The sequence below is a fragment of the Myodes glareolus genome, chromosome X (genome assembly GCF_982192425.1).
Source record: "Myodes glareolus chromosome X, mMyoGla1.1, whole genome shotgun sequence".
Taxonomy (NCBI): Eukaryota; Metazoa; Chordata; class Mammalia; order Rodentia; family Cricetidae; genus Myodes; species Myodes glareolus.
In genome coordinates, this window is record NC_142053.1 from 130,520,129 (window position 1) to 130,541,937 (window position 21,809).

Consider the following 21,809-nt stretch of genomic DNA (forward strand, 5'->3'; position numbering starts at 1 on the left):
CAGTTGCAGGGGATAGGAGGGTTTGGGGGCAAAGTGTGACTTGTAGCTTACAGGGTCTGATCAATAGGATGGGATATTGGAGCAGCTTATCTGCAGGAAGCTTGCCTGCTGGCTGGCTAGAGAAGATGACAGGTGGGGAAGGCTTCCTGGGTTTTGCCCTCCTATGGAGGGACTAGAAAGTGGGGTGCCCAACTGGGTGAGTAATCACTCACCTCTTGGTCCTCCTATGCGTTGCTTTCATTGGTTGATGAATAAAGTTGTTTGGGCCAATGGTTTAGCAGAGCAAAGTCAGGCAGGAAACCTGAAGGGGGGGGGGTAGAGTCAGGAAGATGCCATGTAGCTGCTGAAGTAGAAGGATGCCTGACAGAACCTTACTGGTAGTCCCCAGGCTCGTGGTGATACATAGATTAACAGAAATGGTTTAATTTAAGATACAAGAGTTAGCTAGAAATATGCATGATCCATTGGCCAAACATTGTTGTAATTAATATAGTTTCTGTGTGCGTATTCAGGTCTGGGCTGCAGGAAACAAATGAACAATCTCTATTTACACACATGCATACTAAACAAATTAGGCTTTCTATGCTATTTTAAATTATCAATCCTTTATTCTTATCGACATCTAGGAAGCAGGGTATAAAGTTTTATCCTTTATAGTTATCCTTGTGCTTGTGCAAGGAAACGTCAATAAAGTACACTGTATTTCTTTCAAGTAAAGGACAGTATATGTTTTGAGTATATTATCACAAAAATGTTAAGGTGATCAATGTGTTAAATTGACTTCATTTAATCATTCTGTATTGTATCCACATTTCAGTCCATATATACAAACAATTTTGAGTTGTTAATTGTAAACAATAGCAAAACAAGCAAAAAATAACACAAAGATAATAGTTTGATATATGAAAATGGGGTGAAATGTGAGTTACTGACTCCACAAATAACATCTGACAAACATTACATTCATTGCTCGTTTTGTGATAGTAAATAGACAAAAACTATTGTGTAAAAATAACTTGGGCATTTACTTGTCACTGCACATGCCTATCACTATGAGATGGCTGTGCTTTGAGAAGTCATGATGAACACTGCACTAGATAATAAAGCCCAACTCACACAATCTGTAAGAAAAAAAGGATGAAATCATGACAGAGTCTATCCTGTATGGATGTGGGCCTGAGATGGCCCATACTGCCAACTTTCAAAGACAGTCTGTCTCTGGTAATATTTTATTGTATTAATGTCTGCATTTATTCTATGTGCACATGAACATAGATAAACCTTTTTCTGTTTGAAAAAATAAACTGGCTTACAGTAAATACATTCTTTTGTAAAATGCCCTGTCATTTTAAAATATGAGAACCTATTAAGTGATAAAATGTTAATATTTAGTTATCAAAAATTAGTTCAATGTTACTATTAAGATTCAGCAAGGAAACATTGAGACCTATTTGTCTTATTTCAGTTGAGGGAGAGTTCTTCTCTGAGACATAAAAACAAATAAATAAAATTTACCTGGTTTTGAAAGAATTGCAGTTTATTTAAAATAGTTCCATAGTCATTTAATAGGCAAAGGCAAATATGTAAAACAAAAACATAAAACATGCACACATATACACAAAAATAAGATAACTGGATTTATAAGGAACCTTAAGTAAACAAAATATTTTTAAATTTATATAGACAAGGCAAAGAATACACAGAAATTTTGGGCATATGCATTCTATTATATACATGAAACTTTATACTCTTCTTTTAGAATAATCAAAAATGACTAATAAAATAAGCAATAACAGTGGTTACCATTTGGATTGCTAAGAGTTGTTGGTAAATATTACATTCAATAATCACAGGGAGTGATCATCTATCACACCCCAGGGGTGGAAGTTGGAATATGTACAATCTTTAACACACATCATGATAGCTTTGACCTGGTCATTATCTTTATGGAAAAGAAGATTCGACTTACAAGACTGAGGCAGGTGGTTTTGACTATTGAGTGAGGTCATCTTCAGCACCATAGTGTGATCTGTTTAGAAACCATGGAGGAAAAGGAGGGGGCAGAGGAAAGGAGAAGGAGAATGAGAAAAGGAAAAGAAGAAAGGAAAGAAAGAAGGAAATTAGGTAGAAGGGAAGGGAGGGGAGGAGGGAAGGAAAGAGGAAGGAAAAGGAGGTAAGGGGAAGAAGGGGAGAAGCTAGATCACACTTCATAATTTTAAAGGGGCCTGTTGCCAGGGGGCGGGGCCACTGCTCCAGAAGGGCAGTAGTAGACATTGATGAATGAATGAATGGCCTGCCTTCTGTGTGACGTTTGAGGCTGAGCTAGAGGAATCCAGATAGCCTGGGCAGTACTGGCTGACACAAAACATACAGCAATATAATGGGAGAGAAACTTCTGCGAGTCTCTTGAGAGGTGCTAGGTGATTTCATCAATGGGGCTTTTAAACAGCCGCAACCTGAGATGCGGTGATTCCAGCTTGGCTGAGCCAGCACAGCCAGAAGACAACGCAGGTCCCAGTTATATCTCTGGCAGTCGCAAGCACAAATGGAGCATTTGGGACTGTGTAGCATCAACCCCTAACATCCACGGATCTCGGAACCAGGCAGTCAACCTACAGCAAGTTTTTGGCATTGTCTACAGGAAAAAACCGAAGCTATCATCTAAGTATGCTTACCAAACTTTATTTTTGGACGGGAAGGATAGCGACGTTAGAATCCATGCACTTGGAAGAATATGGTCTCTACACAAAGTATTTTTATGTCAGTCAGGCTTCTTCGCTAAGATGCTAAAAAATACTTGGAAAGAATCCCACAGTCATGTTGTCGACCTGGAGATTAAGAACGAGGATATAGATGTCAGCTCCTTGCACTTTGTGTTTGGGTCATTGTACAGGGAGGAGGACTTGCCAATAATACCCCGTCGAGTTCTTCACGTTTTGGCTGCAGCATGCCTGCTTCAGGTGGAGCACATCATCCGGCAATGTAATGAGACCATGAACAACAGCATCACTAGGGAAACCGTGTGCTCATACTACACAGCAGCAGAAACTTATGGACTGAAATCTGTAAAGACACGCTGCTTTGACTGGCTTCTCTGCAACTTGATGACCCACCCAAATGTTGAACTTTACAAGGAAATTGATATAAAGCTCATGTATCTCCTTATTTCTTCAGCTGATTTACTAGTTATGCGAAAGGAAATGGACATCTACACCACCCTGAAAGAGTGGATGTTCCTTTGTCTTAATCCTTCCTGGAAAGGCCCAGAGAAGCAGATTTTAACTAATGCCAACAGCTGGCTTTCCAAGCACGTGGAATGCATTGATGACATCAGTTTTCTTGAAAGTGAAGAAGGACTCATATTTCAACCGGTTTTTAAAAAACTGAGGTTTCAACATATCATCTGTGATCTGAGTGACACAGCTACTCTTGAACGAGATCGTCTAATACCTTTAGAATGGTTGGCACCCATTTATAAACAGCAATGGCTGGCTTTGCTTCAAGAACAAGAACACAGGGAAATAGGGCCACGAATCATCAGTGAAGAACTCGAAGACTGCGGCATGAGATGTGGTACAATGATTAGCAGAGATGGTGATTACTCCTGGAAGTGGTCAGCTTTTAGGTTTAGTTTCCCTATAAGCATCACCTTTACCAACCATAGCATCATTTTCAGGCAAAGTCCTCAGTGGCGTGATGGTTGTTGTTTAAAACATATACGAAACGTAGTGTTCAAAATAACTTTGGTGTGTTTTGATTCCAACGGGAAAGTAACATTCAGTAAAACAACTGGTCAAAAAATTGTTACCTTCGAACAAAACGAGGAACAAATTGTAATGAAGTTAGATGGCATAGTTTTAAGCTTTCCTTTATATATATTCTTCAATTTCCTGTTTCTATCATTAGGAAACAAGGAACACGTGTGATCTTGTCAATTATTAGACCATATGAGTAGCTTCCAAACATTGAACGATTCATTAACTTGAAGGCTGTGTTATGAATGAGTTAAGATGACCGACAACAAAATGAAAATTCTTAGGAGTCTAGCACCACCACAAATGACTCAATTCCATCTTCACTTTATTTTAATGCATTTCTGAAGAAAAATCCCACATCCAACAAAGAATTTGTCAAAGCAAATCAGAAGAAACTGGTCTTTTGATTTTTATTTACCATCAACGGTAAAGCTTCTAATGGCAATAAGAGACGTATTTGCAAGGAAAATCAGCTAAATCAACTTGTTGAGTAGATTTGACGACAGCCAAGCTTGTGACAGAATAAAAAAAACTCTCAATTTCTGAAACTCTTGTGAATCGTAGCTTATTCATATGTGTTTAAGATATAAGTCATTGGTTAAAAAAATAATTGAGATTATTCACTATTGATGTATGCTTTCAAATAACCAAATAGTGTCAGGTTTTTTCCAGATAGTGTAACATGTAATAAGTTGGTACTTTAAGATTGGATTTCAGATCATTTTACATGATTTGAATAACTTTTACTTCTGATTATCTTTAACTATTTATGCACAAAATGGATATTTATCTTACAATCGAACATGCCAGCTGCTATGTAAACAAGTTAATTATATATTCAGTGTGTTTACATTGAAGTATCTATGTTTACATACATATATGTACATATTTATGTCACTGTCAGTAGCCAAGAATGCAAATTTTGAATGGGATAAACCAGCCAGGAAATGGAACATGGATCTTCATGATTCCAGTCTTCTGGCTATCAAGAAAGAGTTATGTCACTTTCCCTGCTTTACTCTCTTTCCCCATTGCTGTGATAAAACCCCCTTATGAGAACAGCTCAAGGGAGAGGGTTTATTTTATCTCATGCTTCAAGGGGATGCTCCATCACTGCAGGACTTTGCCGCAGCTCGTCACATAATATCCACAATAATAAAAAGAGATGAGTGCTGCCCAAGTCCTCAGCTTTCTCCATTGCCAAGCTGACAGCTCGAGCTGTCACAGCTCTGCCCCTTGTCCACATGACACCCAATCACACCACTTTTCAGCCACAACCTTCAAACGCTTCGTCCTCATAGGCTCACCACCATGTCGTGGTATAAAATGCATTCATGTACTCACTCACATGGTTAAACAGAAAGCAAAGAAAACCAGCCTACAAACCACAATCCCAGAGAACCTAGACAACAATGAGGACACTAAGAAAGACTTACATAGATCTACTCTATATGGGAAATAGAAAAGGACAATATCTCCTGAGTAAATTGGGAGCATGGAGACCTTGAGGGAGGATTGAAGTGGGGAGGGGAGAGGCAGGGAGAGGAGCAGAAAAAAAATGTAGAGCTCAATAAAAAAGAAGAGAAAAGAAAAAATGCATTTAGTCCAACTTTAAAAGTCCTCATAAATATTTCCAACAAAGTCTTTGCATGAATTATCTTTATTGGTTTTTTTCGTGCATGAATATATTTTGTTTCTATACTCACTGACTCCCACCAACTATCTGGTCTGTCTTCCCACATCCTCTCCCGGCTTCATTTGTTCTTATATAATCTACTGAGTTCAAATTGCTGTTCATATGCACATGGTTGTTGGTCTGAGATCAACTTGTTGTCCATATTTCCATGACTGTAGGACTGTCCACTGTATGTGGATAACCTACCAGGAATCCTATCTCTGAAGAAAACTGACTTTCTGTCCCCTGGCAGTTCTCAACTCTCTGGAGCTTATCAACCAACTGTAGTGAGCTTCTCCACCAACTATGCTGGAATAGTGACGAGACAGTTTGTATGCAAGACTTGTGTATTGTGTATGCAATTATGGCTGTGGAAAATTGAATGTCATTTCCTGTCATGTGTAAAAGACATTGCTTTGTGACAGTCTTTCCTGACTTCTGGATCTTAATAAGCTTTCTGTCACCTTCTTATGCAGTATTCCCTGAACCTTGGGAGGAGGAGTTGTGATGTGTGGGGTGACCATCCCCAAACAGTTTCAAATACTTAAAACTCTTAATTGTGAACACACAAAATAAAACATAAGTTATATACTTCTAGGGAAAACACTCTTGGGCAGTTCCCTTTTAAAGAAAATAAGGTCTTTTGCTTAGACGTTCTCTCTTTAAATGGACTAGGATCATCACACAATGGAAGCTCCAAGGACCTGTGCTTTGCCCTCAGAATACCTTCCCTATGGCCCCAGGGAAACACAGCTTTCCCTTCAGTAGTCCTGATCTCTGTAACAGTTCCAATTGCTTCCTCAGAACTAGCCTGAATACTCACCTGTTTTTAAATTTATCTTATTTATGTGTGTGAGTATTTTACCTGCATGTTTGATGTATATTACTTGTGTGCTTGGTGTCCCAGAAGACCAGAAATGAGCATTGGATCCCCTGGGATTGAAGTTGCAGAGGTTGTGAGCAACCATGTGATGGCTGGGAATTAAATTCAGATGCCCTGGAAGAGCAGCCAGTACTCTTAAACACTGAGCCATCTCCCCAGCCTATGCTTGCCTGTCTTGAAATTTCTTCTGCAAAACAAGCAGCCCATTATCTTTAAATGGATCTTTATTCAGTCTCTCAGAAGATGGATAGAATGGAGACAGATTCTTGAGCAAAATATCACGATAGTGTTCCTTTTAAACCCTCGTGTGTTGGCCACTAGTGTCTACATGTCTCTCAGAGTTCTTGTCTTTGAGCTTCTACCGGAATTGCCCATTACAGTCTCCTTCCAGCTTGTTAAAGCTTTTCTAGTCCAGAGTACCAAACTCCTGCACATTTCAGCCCAAAACAGGTAAGCAGAGGGAGGCCAAAGGATCACTTAGGTTCTTCAAAGCAACAGCCCCACTTCTTTACCAATTTGTGTCTTAATTTCTTTTTCTGTTGCTGTGCTAGAAATCGTTTCCTAAAGCAACTTACGTGGGAAAACTTTAGGGTTCACAATTCAAGGATACAGCCCACTATGTCAGGTAACTCACAGCTGGGCTTCAAAGACGTCAATTAGGAGCTTGAAGTAGCTAGTCACACTGTGGCCACAACCATCCCATGATAAATGCTCTCTTAGCTCTCAGCTTGCTTCCTCTATTTTATTCAGTCTAGGAGTCTCCAAACAGGAAACTACACCACCTATTATGGGCAGAGCTTCCTATCTCAATGAACATAATTAACATACCCCACACAGGCATGCCACCATTCCTGGATGATTATAGATTCAAGATGACAAGATTAAGAATCACATTCTATTTGTGCTATTTGGTCTTTTATATTTATTTATATCTTCAATTTTTCTTTTTTTAAATTTTCTTATTTTCTTTAAACCAATTACAGGAGTGATTTTTGAATACACTACAGATGAATAGGGCAGATCACTTTCTTAGTATAGAAAAGACACTTAGATTTTACCCAGTAGTATAGAAGCAATCAATTATTACAAAAGTCATCTTTTTTAATTTTTCCATTCAAAATTTACACTTCCTCCCCTCCTTCCATTCCCTCCCACTCCCCCATTCATCCTCCTCTCTTCCCCTCCCTCCTTAAGAGAGGGCAGGGAACTCTCCTCTGTAGAAAGTCCAAGGCCCTCTTCCCTACATCCAGGCCTAGAAAGCTTTGCACCCAAATAGACTAGGGTCCCAAAAAGCCAGTACATGCAGTAGAGACAAATCCCAGTACCATTATCATTGACTTCTCATTTTGCCCCCATTGTTAGCCACATTCATAGAGTCTGGTTTGATCACATGCTCATTCAGTTCCAGTCCAGCTGGATTTGGTGAGCTACCATTAGAACAGGCACACTGCCTCAGTGGATAGACCAACCCCTCATGGTCCTGACTTTCTTGCTCATCTTCTCCCTCCTTCTGCTCTTCAACTGGACCTTGGGAGTTCAGTCTGTTGCTCTCTGATCAGGGTCTCTGTCTCTATCTCCATCTGTCGCTGGATGAAGATTCTATGGTGACATCCGAGATAATCATCAGTGTGATAGTGGGGCAAGGACAGTTCAGGCACCCTCTCGTCTGCTGCCTAAGGACCTAGCTGGGGACATCCCTGTGGACACTTGGGATCCCCTCTAGAGCCAAGTCTCTTGCCTACCCTAAAATGGCTCCCTTACTGTAGATATCTTCTTCCCTGCTCCTATATCCACCCTTCCTCCATCTCCACCCTCCCACTCCCCCAAGCTCTCCCCAGTCTTTCCCTTCTCTCTCCCCCTCTCCCTTTCCCCCACCACCACCTTCACCCCCACCCCCATGCTCCCAACTTTTGCCCGGCGATCTTGTTTGCTTCCAATTTCCAGGAGGATGTCTATATATTTTTCTTTAATCTTCAATTCTTGAATTTTTTATTTTTCATTGGTCAATATCTATTGCACATATTGTTAGGTGTCATGCAGACAGTTTAAGTATTAAGACATTACCATATCCACTATCCAAACTTTTCCTTTTTTTTAGTTTCTTCATTCTTCCTCCTGATAATCTCTTCCCTGCTTTCTTTTTCTGCTTTCATGTCATATATATGTCATATAAAATGCTTTATATTTTATAAAAAAATAGAGGTTACATAAATAAAAGAAAATACAATCTTCATTTTTCTGAGTCTCAGTTTGCTTAATATGTTGATCCCAACTTGCATCTATTTTCCCAGAAACAATATTATTTCATTCATTTTTAAAATTTCCTCATTCTTATTAATTTTTTTCCAGCAATACATTGCAATCAGATTCTTTCCCCTTCCCTGACTCCTCCCAGATCCTCCTCACTTCTCTTCCCACATAGATTCATGTTCACCCCCTCTCTATCTCTTTCTCTCTCAAACACACACACACACACACACACACACACACACACACACACACACAAATAAACTAACAACCACCCCCATAAAGGATATATTTTAGGAAGCTTCTACAGTAGAAAACTCCCATGTGGCTTTTCAAAAGCCCATTGCCTTAGTTGTCCCTCACCACAGCCCCTTTTCCTTGCCTTCCCTTCCCTCTCTCTATTTAATCCTTCTAGTCCAGTTTCCCTAAGTCTTTTCGTCACATTTTTCTCCCTTCCTGGGAAGATCCCCTCCTCCATTCTGATCCTTCATTAGTTACCTGACCTCTATTGTTATTTGAACAGAAAGACACATATCTAACCGTAAAAGCTAACATATACATAGAAGAGAAAATGTGCAATATTTATCTCTCTCTGTCTGGGTTATCTCACCATCGGGATGGTTGTTTTAGCCTCCATCCATTTACCTGAAAATTTCATAGTTTCAGTCTTCTTAACAGCTGAATAATATTGCATTGCATAGTTTTACCATATTTTTCCTTTCCTGTTCATTAATTACTGATCATCTAAGCTGCTTCCAATTTCTGGCTATTATGAATAGAGTAATAAAGAACATGGCTGAGCACATGTCTCTGTAGTAGAATGTAGAATCTTTTGGGTATATGTTCAGGAGCGGTACGGTTGGATCTTATGGTAGATCAGTTTTCGGCTTTCTGAGAAACCTTCTCAGTGATTTCCATACCAATTGTACCAGTTTGCACTCCCACGAGCAATGAATAAATGTTCCTCTTTCCCCTTTCTCAACAGCATGTGCTGTCCTGTGATTTATTGATCTGGGCCAATCTGACTGGAGTAGGATGGAGTCTCAAAGTAGTTTTAATTTTCATTTCCCTGATGGCTAGAGATGTTGAATAATTTTTAAATGCTTCTCAGCCATTTGTGCTTCATGTTTCGAGACCTCTCTGTTTAGTTTCATTCTCCCTTGTCTTTAATTAGGTTATTTGCTTTCTTGACTTTTTTTGGTTCTGTATATATTCTAGACACTAACCCTCTCACACATGTATAATTAATGTTTTCCCATTCTGTAGGCTGCCCATATCTGAATAATGGTGTTCTTTTGCCATACAGAAGTTTTCAGTTTCATGAGGTACCATTTATTAATTGTTGTTCTTAGTGTCTATGTATCCTATTCAGAAAGTTTTTTCCTGTGCCAATGAGCTCATGGCTATGCCCCATTTCTCTTCTATCAAATTCAGTGTATGTGACCTTATACTGAGGTCCTTGATCCATTTGGAGCTGAATCTGGTTTTTTTTTTTGGCAGGGTGATAAATATGACTAAACTTGCATTCCTCTACATGTAGACATCTACTGTGATCAGTATTATTTGGTGAAGATGTCTTTTTATCTTCACTGTTAAATTTTGGCTTCTTTGTCAAATATTAGGTGTCTGAATTTATTTCTGTTTCTTCTATTGGATTCCATTGATCACAGAGTCTGTTTTTTTTTCCTCAGATACCATGCTGTTTTTCTTACTATAGCTTTGTGTATAACATGAAATTGGGAATGGCAAGACCTCCAGCAGTTCTTCTTTTTCTGTTTTTAAATTCAGGATTGTTTCAGCTCTCCTTGACTGTTTTTGTTTTGTTTCCATATAAAACTGAAAATTGTCCTTTCAAGATCTGTGATGAAATATATAGAAATTTTGATGGTGATTACATTGAATCAGTAGATTTATTTTGTTAAGTTGGACAAGTTTATTATATTAATACTAATAATGAATGGGAAATCTCTCCATCTTCTGGTGTTTTCTTCAACTTCTTTCTTCACTGTCTTAAAGAGATTTTATTATGTTAGTCTTTCACTTAATTGGATAATATTGGCCCAAGATATTTCTTGAGATTGTTGTGAAAAGTACAGTTTTCTGTTTTGTCGGGGCTACTACTGCTACTACTACTACCTCTACTACTACTACTACTACTACTACTACTACTACTACTACTACTACTACTACTACTACTACTTCCTCTCTCTCTCTCTCTCTCTCTCTCTCTCTCTCTCTCTCTCTCTCTCTGTATGTGTGTGTGTGTGTGTGTGTGTGTGTGCTAATTTTATATACTTTTGCTTTGCTGCAGGTGCTAATCAACTGAAGAAATTTCCTCATGGAATCTTGTGGTCTTTCATGTATAAAATCATATGAACTGCAAATAAGACTGCTTTGAGTTTTCATTTCCTCTTTGAATCTCATTTGGTCTCCTTCAGTTGTCTTACTGCTCTAGTTAAGACTTCAGGTAGAGGCCACGTGGTGATGGTGTATGCCTTTAGCCCCATCACTGTGAGTTTGAGGACAGCCTGGGCTACAAGTGAGTTCCGGGATAGGCTTCAAGAGAAGACTGTTTCTCATGTTAATGGAATAGCTGTGTTTTTCTCTCTGCTTAGGATGGTGTTGGCGTGCGTTGCTTTTTCCTTCTAGTACCTTTGTAGAGTCGGATTGGTGCACAGAATCTTCTAATATTTGTTTTTAATTATGAAGTAGTTTTCTTTCTCCAGAGATTTTGATTGATAATTCTGTTGGGTAAAATAGTATGGTGTAACTTGGAGACCATCCATCCAGGCTGTCCAGGCTGTTCTGGCTTTAAGAGTCTCCATTGAGGAGGCAGGTGTTTATTTTAATGGGTCTGCCTTTATGTGTGACTTGGTCTTTTCCCCTTGCAGCTTTTAATATACTTTTTTCTGTTTGGTTATTACATGTAATGGGAAGATTCTCTTGTGATTTTGTCTATTTGGTGTTCTGTATGCCTCTTGTACCTTTATAGGAATCTCTTTCTTTAGAATGGAGACATTTTCTTCTATGATTTTATTAAAAATATTTTCTCTGCCTTTGACCTGTGCTTATTCTTCTTTCTCCATAACTATCATTCATAAGTTAGGTCTTTTCACAGTGTCCCAGATTTCCTTGATGTCTTGTGATTGTATTTTTTTTTAGATTGCACATTTTCTTTGACTGGTTTATGTATTTTATCTACCTTGTCTTAAGACAACGTAGATATTTTCTTTCATGCTTTTAAATCTATTTGTGAGTTGTTCCTCTGAGGTTTTAGTTTGACACACTGAATTTTTCAACTTCATTTTATACATTTTATTTCAGTTTGGGTTTTCTTTAGTGATTCTATTCCTTTGGTAAAGTCTATTTTTTCATTACTTAAGTAGGTTTTATTACTTAATTCAATTGTTACTTTGTGCTCTCATGGTCTTATTTTGAGGCACTTATTCATATCCTCTTACTGTGTAGATGGAAGTTTCTGTCTTACCCTGCCCCACAGTTATTCAATCCCCACAAAACACACAGAGGTTTATATTAATTACAAACTGATTGGCCTATTTGCTCAGTCTTATCATTAATTAGCTCTTACAACTTATATTAGCCCATAATTTTTATCTATGTTTAGCCACGTGGTTTGGTACCTTACTCAGTGAGACATTCTCTTCTTGTTTCCTCTGCATCTGGGTGGCTACTGAAGACAGAGACTTTCCTCTTCCCAGAATTCTCCTAGTCTAGTTACATGCCTATATTTCCCTCCTGGATACTGGGCCAATCAGCATTTTTATTAAACCAATACAAGTAGCAAATCTTCACAGGGTACAAAAGCCTTATCCCACAGCATTAATGTCCTTCAACATATTCATAATTTGTAATTTAAAATCCCTGTCTTGTCCTTCAGCTAAATTGCTCTTTCAGCAGAGGCCTTTTTTTTTTCTTGGTTGTTTGTAGGGATCCAGGTATCTGGAGTCATGATGTTTGCAGTATTTCTTGGTGTGGATATCTAATCTTTTTGTTAGGTGCATTTTCTGTTAGTTGCTTGTTTTTGTCTGCTCTGTGTCCTCCTAGACACATGTGGTGGCTGTGTAGTCCCTGAATCCCAGCCAACAGTGGAGCCTGTGGGGTCATCTCTGCATTCCTGCCTAGTATAGTGGCTCTAGGGTCCTTCATAGAGAGCGATTCTTCCAGTAAGTGGGAGACCACAAAGAAATGGAGATGAGTTAGAAGGGTGATGGGGACAGTTGGGGAAGAACTAGTGGGACCCTGGGGCTGAACCAAGAGGCCAAGTCCCTCAGGGGTTGGAGTGGCTAGACGGAGGAGCTTCTATATAAACGTTTCAGCAGAACTAAGAGTAAGTCAGGAGAGACCAGAAATGAAGACAGGATGGAGAATAAAGGTCACCTCCATGAGTCTAAGCCTAGTGTGGTGGCTGTGGGTCCCTGGTAGAGAGCAGTTCATCAGGTCAGTGGAGTTATAAAGTAATAGAGACAGATTGGAAAGAAAGGCTGAAAGTGGAGGTGAGGAAGAATCAAATTTCATATATTTTTTAAAGTAATGAAGCACTCTTATGTGCATATGCCAGGATTTCTTCATTCACCTGGTGATAGATACCCAGGCTGATTCCTTAACATGAATGTAGTTAATAGTGATTCAATAAGAATGGATGTTCCAATATCTCTTTGGTAGGCTAACATGGTGTTCTTGGTATATATGCAGTTAGGAGTCCTATAGCTGGATCATATGGGAGCTCCAATTTTGGTTTGGGGTAGAAGTCTATACTGATGTTCATAGTGAGTAGACTAAATTACACTCCCAGCAAGTGTATATATTGGATTCCCTTTCTCTGGATCATTTCCAGCATTTATTGCTGCTTTTGTGGTGCGGGAGAATTGTCTGTTTTCTGTCAATCATATTTTAAATAAACGATTGGCCAGGCAGGAAGTATAAGTGGATCAAGCAGACAGGAAGTAGAGGTGGAGCAATGGGAACAGCCTATTCCTCCACAGTTGTGCTCAGATCACTGAAGAAGCAAGAGGTGAGCTGCCCCTCTGAGAATACCATGTGGCTAACATAGAGAAGAATAGGCTAATATAAGCTACAAGAGCTAGTAAGTATCCCTAGCTAATGGGCCAATCAGTTTTATAACTTTGGAGATCTCTGTGTAATTTTCTTTGGGACTTGCCATGTGTGGGGTACTGGGCAGGACAGAAACCCCAACAAGCTGGCCCTTTTGATACAAAATGGTGCCCACGTGGATTGCTGCATCCACATAAAGCCTGAGACATCTTGGAAAGTAATTCTAGAACAAACTGACAGCATTGCGCATAGTTTCTTGGTAGCAGCAATTTCTCGGGTCTGTTCTGCTTGCTAGAGGCAAGTAAGCACTCTCATCCAAAAGAGGCTTCCTGACTCAACTTTAGCTGCAAAACCCTGCAGCTCTTTTAAGAGGTCCTGCCATGAAACACTTAAATGGTGTTGATGAAAAGCTGAACACATGCTTTTCAGTTTTCAGCCGTAGCAGGAAAAAAGCTGCTGCCATTTTAAAATGCTGGCTTTCTGGACCGTCCTGCCAGGACAAACTCTAACTCTTTCAGGTAGGCAGTCCGACTATGGAGCACGTTTGAATGTGGTTTCTGAGTGTACTGCTGTAGCTTGCTTGCTGGCAGGGACCTTGAAACACCATAGAGTTGTGGCAATAAACTTGGCTACGGTCATGTACCTCAGCCACAAGGCTGAAATCTCAGAAAGCTAGGAAATGGGCTGGATCTAGCCGTCAAAGCCATGTCTTTAATCCTCTCCATACTGCTTAGCAAATTAAAGGCTCATGTAGTCAGAAAAAGAGAGATATACAGTAAAGAGAGATTCAAACACAAAGAAAACCTCTAAATGGTTTACGGTGTGTTAAAAATATATGCAGACTTGAAAAAAAGGTTAAAGTCCTTAAAATAAAGAAAGAGAGTAATTGGGTATGGTGGTACATACCTTTAACCCCAGTGCCTGGGAGGCAGAGGCAGACAGATCTCTGTGAGTTCAAGGTGTGGCACATGCCTTTAATCCCAAAGCTTTGGAGGCAGAGGCAGACAGACTTCTATATATTCAATGTGTGGTGGTGCACACCTTTAATCCTAGCACTTGGGAGGCACAGGCAGTTGGATCTCTGTGAGTTCAAAGACAACTTGGTCTACAGAGGGAGTTTCAGAACAAAGATATACAGAGAACTTGTCTCAAAAAGCCAAAAGTTAAAAGTAAAAATAAAAGAAATAGATGTTAAAGTAAAGCCACATAAATATGGAAAATACACAGAGAATCTTGATACTGTATGCTATTATGCTCTCTTTGAATTGTTTGAATGCTGAGGCAGGAGCAACAGCTGCTTAAAGATATTTGCTTATAAATGCTGCTAAATTAATCCAAGGTAGGTATTTTGAAAACACCTTGACTTCAAAATTGAAGTCAAAAGGTATATTACTGTGGAGAAGAGATTTTCTTTTGTTTCCTCAGGAAATGAGAGGCTTTGGATTCATTCTGAGATAAGAAAAATCCAGTTTGATCAAGGAAGATCACCTGAAAAAATTTCTGGTAGGAACAGATGGTGCGGATGTCTATGTTCTACATCCAGAACAGATTCAAGACTGCTGCCTGAGATGATCAAGACGCACAGGATACTCCAGTCATGACTTGATGATAATTCTAAATCTTCTTTAGGTCCCCATAAGATTATCAGCACCCCCAAAAAGCTGGAAGTAGCCTGGAATACTACGCCCACATTCCCAAAAAATGGACTGTGAATATTTTTCTTTGTTTTAAAAAAAAGAGGAAAAAGTGGTGTGGGAGAATTGTCTGTATTCTGTCAATCATATTTTAAATAAACATTGATTGGCCAGGCACGAAGTACAGGGGGATCAACCAGACAGGAAGTAGAGGCTGGGCAATGAGAGCAGGGGAATTCTAGGAAGGAGGAAGCCCATTCCTCCCGAGTCCTGATCAGACCACCAAAGAAGCAAGATGTGAGCTGCCCCTCTGAGAAAGGTACCGAGCCATGTGGCTAATGTAATAAGAATAATGGGTTAATATAAGATACAAGAGCTAATAAGTATCCTGAGCTAATGGGCCAAACAGTTTTATAACTTATGGAGATCTCTGTGTGATTTTCTTTGGAACTTGCCGACTGTGGGGTACAGGGAGGGACAGAAACCCCAACAAACCAGCCTTCATGATGCACTTCTGTTTTTAATTATTCTGACTGGGGTGAGATAAATTCACTATGTAGTTTCAATAGGCATTTCCTGTATGACTAAAGATGTTGGACCTTATTTATTTACTGGCTACTTCCACTCCATCTTTTGAGAACTGTTTGTTCATTTCAGTAGTCCATTTTGAGTAGGCTGTCTGAATGCTTCATTTTAAAGTAATTCTATATATGTTTAATATATAAAATGCAAATTATATAGATAGTAGTCATCTACCAAAGATGTTCTTCTATTGTACAGACATGCTGTAGTTCAGTTCTACAATCTCTTTATTGTTGTACACCATCCTTGAAACTCCATATGATACTATTTGACAAGTTTAGTATTATTGCCTGAGCTCTTGGACTCTGTTTCAGTAAGTTCTTATCTGAGCTTGTATTTATTTGTTTTCCCCAAACAGTTTCATATATTTTTAATTTCATGTCTTTTTAGTATTATCTCTAGTATGTGTCTCAATTAAAATGTAATTATATAATTTTCCCTTCACTTTTCTCCCTCCCATCCCTTCCCTGTACCCTGCCTCATCTTCTCTCTATTCAATAACCCCCCATTTCTTTTATTGTACTTATTACATATATTGACACATAAATATATTAAACAACCTGCTAAATTCATTTTAATGTTACTGCATGGATGCAACTTCAGAGTTGAACACTTGGTATTTAGTAACCAATTAGGGGTCTCACCACTGGGGAAGATTATTTCTCTGCTCTCAGCTTTCCAGAGCTCTCTGTAGTTCTTTACCTAGGAGTGAGGATCCCTGAGATTTCTTCCTTTCATGTTAGTATGTCTATGGGAGGCCTACATACTCAGGTTGTGCTTAGGCACTCCTATTGGTAAGGTTTCAGGGTTGAAACATCTCTGTACTTTTTAGGATTCAGAATCTCATGGCAGACCTCCTGGTACTTTGGCTTTTCCAATCTTTCTACTACCTTCCATGATGTTCCTGAGCCTTAGGTACAAGCACTGTATTATAGATGTGTCCATTGATTTTGGAAACCCCAGTATCAGTTGTTCTTTGTATTTTAAATAGTCAGGGTGTTTTATTATGGTCTCTTTCTGCTGCAAAGAGAAACTTCTTCAATGGAGGTTGAGAGCTACACTTGTCTGTGGGCATAAGGATAAGTATTTAGAATGCAGTTAGGAATTATGCTGGTTTAGCAAAGACACCATAGAATGTTCTCTAAGACACATGACCTCACTAGCCTGAAAATTAGATAGATTTCCAGTACCAGGTATGACTTCCTTCCCGTTGAACAGGCCTTATGCCTTATTAAACTGCTGTTGGTTATTGTCGAGATATGAGCTTACTATTGAATTTTCTGTGGTATAATGGCATCTAGTCATTTTTGTGGTTCATAGGTGCCACGGTGGCCCTTCCTGTAAGCTTACATAGCACCTCTGATATTATGAAAGCTAGTCCATGTTATTTTGAATGTTTCTTGAACACTCTTGAGCAACATCTCAAAAGAGGGTTTTCATGCCTAACACTCGAGTTTCTGTTAGTCTATGGTTCTTGGAGACATCACTGTCATCTCAAGAGTCACAGAATATGCACACACACACACACAAAAAAAAAAAAACTTATATAAAATATATGATTTTTCTAAGAGCAACAAAACATCTGACAACAAATGCTGAAGAAGTATGAGTGGGGAAACATTATTCACTGTTAGTAGGATAATAAATTAGTGCATCCACTTTAAAAGCCAGGAAGAGAATAACAAAAAAGTTTAATCTACCATATGATCCAGCTACAACACTCTGACATATGCGCAAAAGATTTGACATCCCTCTCCACAGACACTTGGTCATCCACATTCATCTCAACTCTATTCACAATGCCGAGGAAGTGGGAACCACCTAAATACTCTTCAAATAACAAATGGATAATGATGATGGGGTACATATACAACATATAAAATGAGATCTGAGCATGTGTACATCGTTTGTTAGTTCTGAGTCTGTGATGGATGGAGCAGGGTTGGGGTAAGGAGAAGATGAATGGCTATGTTAGGTCTTGAAGTTGGAATCGGCTTGGGGGTAATGAATTCAGATGGACAGAGGCTACTGAATCAGCACATAGGTTGTTCTTCCTGTTCCAAGATGGGAGTATAGGAGTAGACAGGTCAGAGTGGAAATGTTGGATCTGATATTAGAGAGCCCTATGATGGTGGTGAGTAGGTAGGCAGGATACTGGCCCAAGCAAGACCTCTTGTACAGTGAAGTCAGGAAGGCAAGACTAGGCTGATGTACTCTTTGTGGGACCCAGGATATATGGTAGGTTACAGAAAAGGCCTGGGTGACTTTTCCCTATATAATTCTTATTGCAATGCTGGGATTTGAACCCTGGGACTTGCACATAGTAGGCAAAAAATGTACCACTGAGCTATGCTCCAAATTGAGTAAATGAACTTTAGGGACTTCTAACTAGATTGTATTTATTATACTATAATCATATCATTAATGATAGTATTAATGTCAAATGTATTTCTTCCTTTATGACCACACAGTTCAATTATTCATCTCACTGAGTGAATTAAGATATACAAAAGAATTATTAAAACAATGTGTTGCTCGGTTTCACAAGGAAAGCTCTTACTACTTCCTATTGTGGATGATGTCACAGTTTTCTGCGTGTTGGTTTGTTGTGATGTTGGTGTTGGGTCCCAGTGCCAGAGCATGCAGGCAGAGCTCTCCTGCTGAGCTGCATCTCAGTCCTGTTATGGTTTTAGCTATTTATGGAGAAAAGAACTTCCTTTACCTTCTCAGAGATAAGAAAGGCTTCATTATGACGATAACTTGAGATTTATCACTTTTATTATTTATTATTGATACAGACAATTTTCATATTATATTTTGTTAACACCGTGAGTTGGGGTACATTTTTGTTAATGATAGGCCTTTGGTCCTGACATATCCTATGATTTACATATTACTGAGTTTTCTTAACAATAATTTGTCTTCTTCAGTTTTCATCTATTACCTTGAGTATGTTTAGCCTGGTTTCTTACTGTTCTTTATTTGTCTAGCATGATGCCCATTGTCATGTTACTACATGCTATAAATGTAGAATGACTGCCCTTTCCTGAGATTCTTTGGTTTTCTCTAAGAGTTGATGAGCTTGGGATTTAGTGTTCATTTAACTGTAGAATTCTTTGGGAAAATTCTTCTTATTGTTCTTTTATTCTGATTGTTGATGGTCAGTTTATAGTTCTGTATTTTCCTGAGTCATCTAAGTTATATTTCTAAAATATGGGCCACTCCAATTAAATGTTTAAATATTGCACATGTCCTCATTTTTATCACAGTGAAAGACTGCTCATATAAAATGTAAATGAAATATAAGCATGCAGGTGAAAATAGACACAAATCGTCCTCTGTCACCTTTGAAAAGACTTAGGTTTTTCTTTTGAAATCCAGGCTCCCTCAGAGACCTGACATACAGGAGGAGCCCTGTTTTCTGTGACTACCTGTGGAAAGGCAGTTTCTCCTGGCCTGCAGGAGCAAACTTACCACAAATTGAGTGTTTCACATGCAAATGTGCCTGCATCCACAGTGCATGTCAAGTTCATGCAGAGGGAAAGGATCAAGGAAGCCTACCCACCCTGACTCTGAAATCACAGCCAATGAAAGAAATACACCCTGATTCAGAGACCTAAGCCAGTGAAAAAAAATACTTTAGCCTTGAACACAGAACTAAAGAAATATGCCCTGACTCTGAAACTAGTGCCAAAGAAACACACATGGTCCCTAGAATCAGAGTCAGTGAAAGAAATATGCCCTGGCGCCAAAACCAGAGTCAAAAGCATAAAAACGCCAGTGAAAGTTCTATGGTGATAGAACCTTCATCTGGCGATGGATAGAAATAGAGACAGAGACACATATTGGAACACTGGACTTAACTCCCTAGATCCAAATGAGAAGCAGAAAGAGGGAAAACGTGAGCAAGATAGGCAGAACCAGAGGGAACCTTCATCCGACGATGGATGGCGATACAGACAGAGACCCACATTGGAGCACCGGACTGGGCCCCCCAAGGTCCAAATGAGGAGCAGAAGGAGGGAGACCATGAAAAAGGAAATCAGGACCGCGAGGGGTGCGTTCACCCTCTGATACAAGGGGACTGATCGAATGAGAGCTAACCAAGGCCAGCTGGACTGGGACTGAACGAGCATGTGATCAAACCGGATTCTCTGAATGTGGCTGACATGGGGGCTGACTGAGAAGTCATTGACAATGGCACTGGGTCTTGTTTCGTCTGCGTGTACTGGCTGTTTGGGATCCTAGTCTGTTTGGATGCTCACCTTCCTAGACCTGGAGGGAGGGGGGAGGAACTTGGACTTCCCACAGGGCAGGAAACCCTGACTGCTCTTTGGACTGGAGAGGGAGGAGGAGAGGGAGTGGGGGGGAGGAGAAGGAGTGGGGGGAATGGGCGGGTATGGGGAGGAGGGGAGGAAGTGGAAATTTTTATAAACAAACAAATAAAATAATAATAATAATAAAAAAGACAAAAAAAAAAAAAACGCCAGTGAAAGAAACACAGTTTTGCTCTGAAATGAGTCATCACCAGCCTTGACCAACTAAACTAACCAACCCCTGAGCAGGGAAAACTAACCAATCCATCTTCTCCCTGGAAAAACTTCATCCCTAAGAAGCCCTATGTAAGGCCTGTACCCGTTCAGTTCGGGGCTGCTCTCCTTCCACCCTGGAAGAGGCAGTCACTCTTCTGGATTCTTCCCTCTCAATAAATCTCTTGAACAAGGTTCGTTTGCTGGAGCAGAGCAGAGAAGAGCAGGACTGCAACACTTTCCCTGGGGGGTGTCTTCCCCTAGAAGCACTGAGTTGTTACAACTCCATCAGGGAAGCCAGAGATGGAGGAGCAGAGTGGAACAGGGTAGGGCTGTAACACTTTTGCTGTGGAAACCTTCCCCTAGCAGCAGAGTTGCTACACTCTGGAGCACCCCACCCGCTATAACTACTGTAACAATGTTGTTGGGGAAACCCTTTCCTCCTAGAGCAGAGCTATGACATTGAGGAAACCTTTCCCTAGAGCAGGGATGTAAACTGCTAAGCTAACTGTGATCTGTGCTATTCCCTGGCTCTTGACTACCAGAATACACTTTCCACCGGAGCTGTAACACTCAGTTTTCCTTGGCTCCCGACTGCTAGTATTCCTATCCATCCAAGCTGCAAAACTTACATTTGGTGGATCCCTTTCATCTGAACTATGACACTTAAACTTCATACCTCTTTTTTCAGGGAGTATTCCTTTACTTGGAGAGTTGAATTTTTTAAAAAGGAATTGTAGAGCAGGTATTTGCAGAAAATAGACTTTTATTGGTGTTGAAAATAGAGGAATGGTGTTTAATCCTGGAGTCTTCCACTCTGCTGACATGGACTGTCTCTCCATTCACACAGCCCATTTTCCCTCTCATTTCATTTCATAACTTTCTACTTGAAGACAAATTTTATAGTTTATTGATTTTGGGGGAAATGTGTGTGTTTTAAGATTATGTTGACTTAATTGATTATTTTTGTTGAAGTGTAATTTTAAATCTGAGAGTCTCAGGCACCAGCAGACATGTAGCAATAGGACAATCACTGAACACCCTGACTCTGAACCCAAAGTCAATGAAAGTAACACACCCAGGGTCTAGAATGTGAGCCAGCAAAAGAAACACCTTATCCTTGAACCTAGAACCAGAGGAAAACACCCTGACCCTGAAACCAGAGCCAAAGAAACACACTTGCCCTCTAGAATCAGAACCAGTTAAAGAAATAGACATTGACTCTAAAACTAGAGCCAAAAGGCTAAAAAGGACCAGTGGAAGAAACACAGTTTGGCACCGAAATCAGAACCATCGTTGCCCCTGACCAACTGAAAATCAAAATCAACCAATCCCTGAGCAGGAAAACTCAACCAATACCTGAGTAGGGAAGTAGCTGCTCTAGTATAGAATTGTGACCTCCTCCTGACTTTAGCAGGAGACAGCCTCTTC

At 39.7% G+C, this 21,809-nt stretch overlaps 1 protein-coding gene across 1 annotated transcript; it reads left to right on the plus strand.

Moving 5' to 3' along the window:
- The first annotated feature begins 2,432 nt into the window (after positions 1-2,432).
- LOC148117499 (germ cell-less protein-like 2) lies at positions 2,433-3,926 on the plus strand. Its single transcript, XM_087902700.1, has one exon. It carries the CDS (start codon positions 2,433-2,435, stop codon positions 3,924-3,926), a length of 1,494 nt encoding a protein of 497 aa, XP_087758826.1.
- Positions 3,927-21,809: the final 17,883 nt, after the last annotated feature.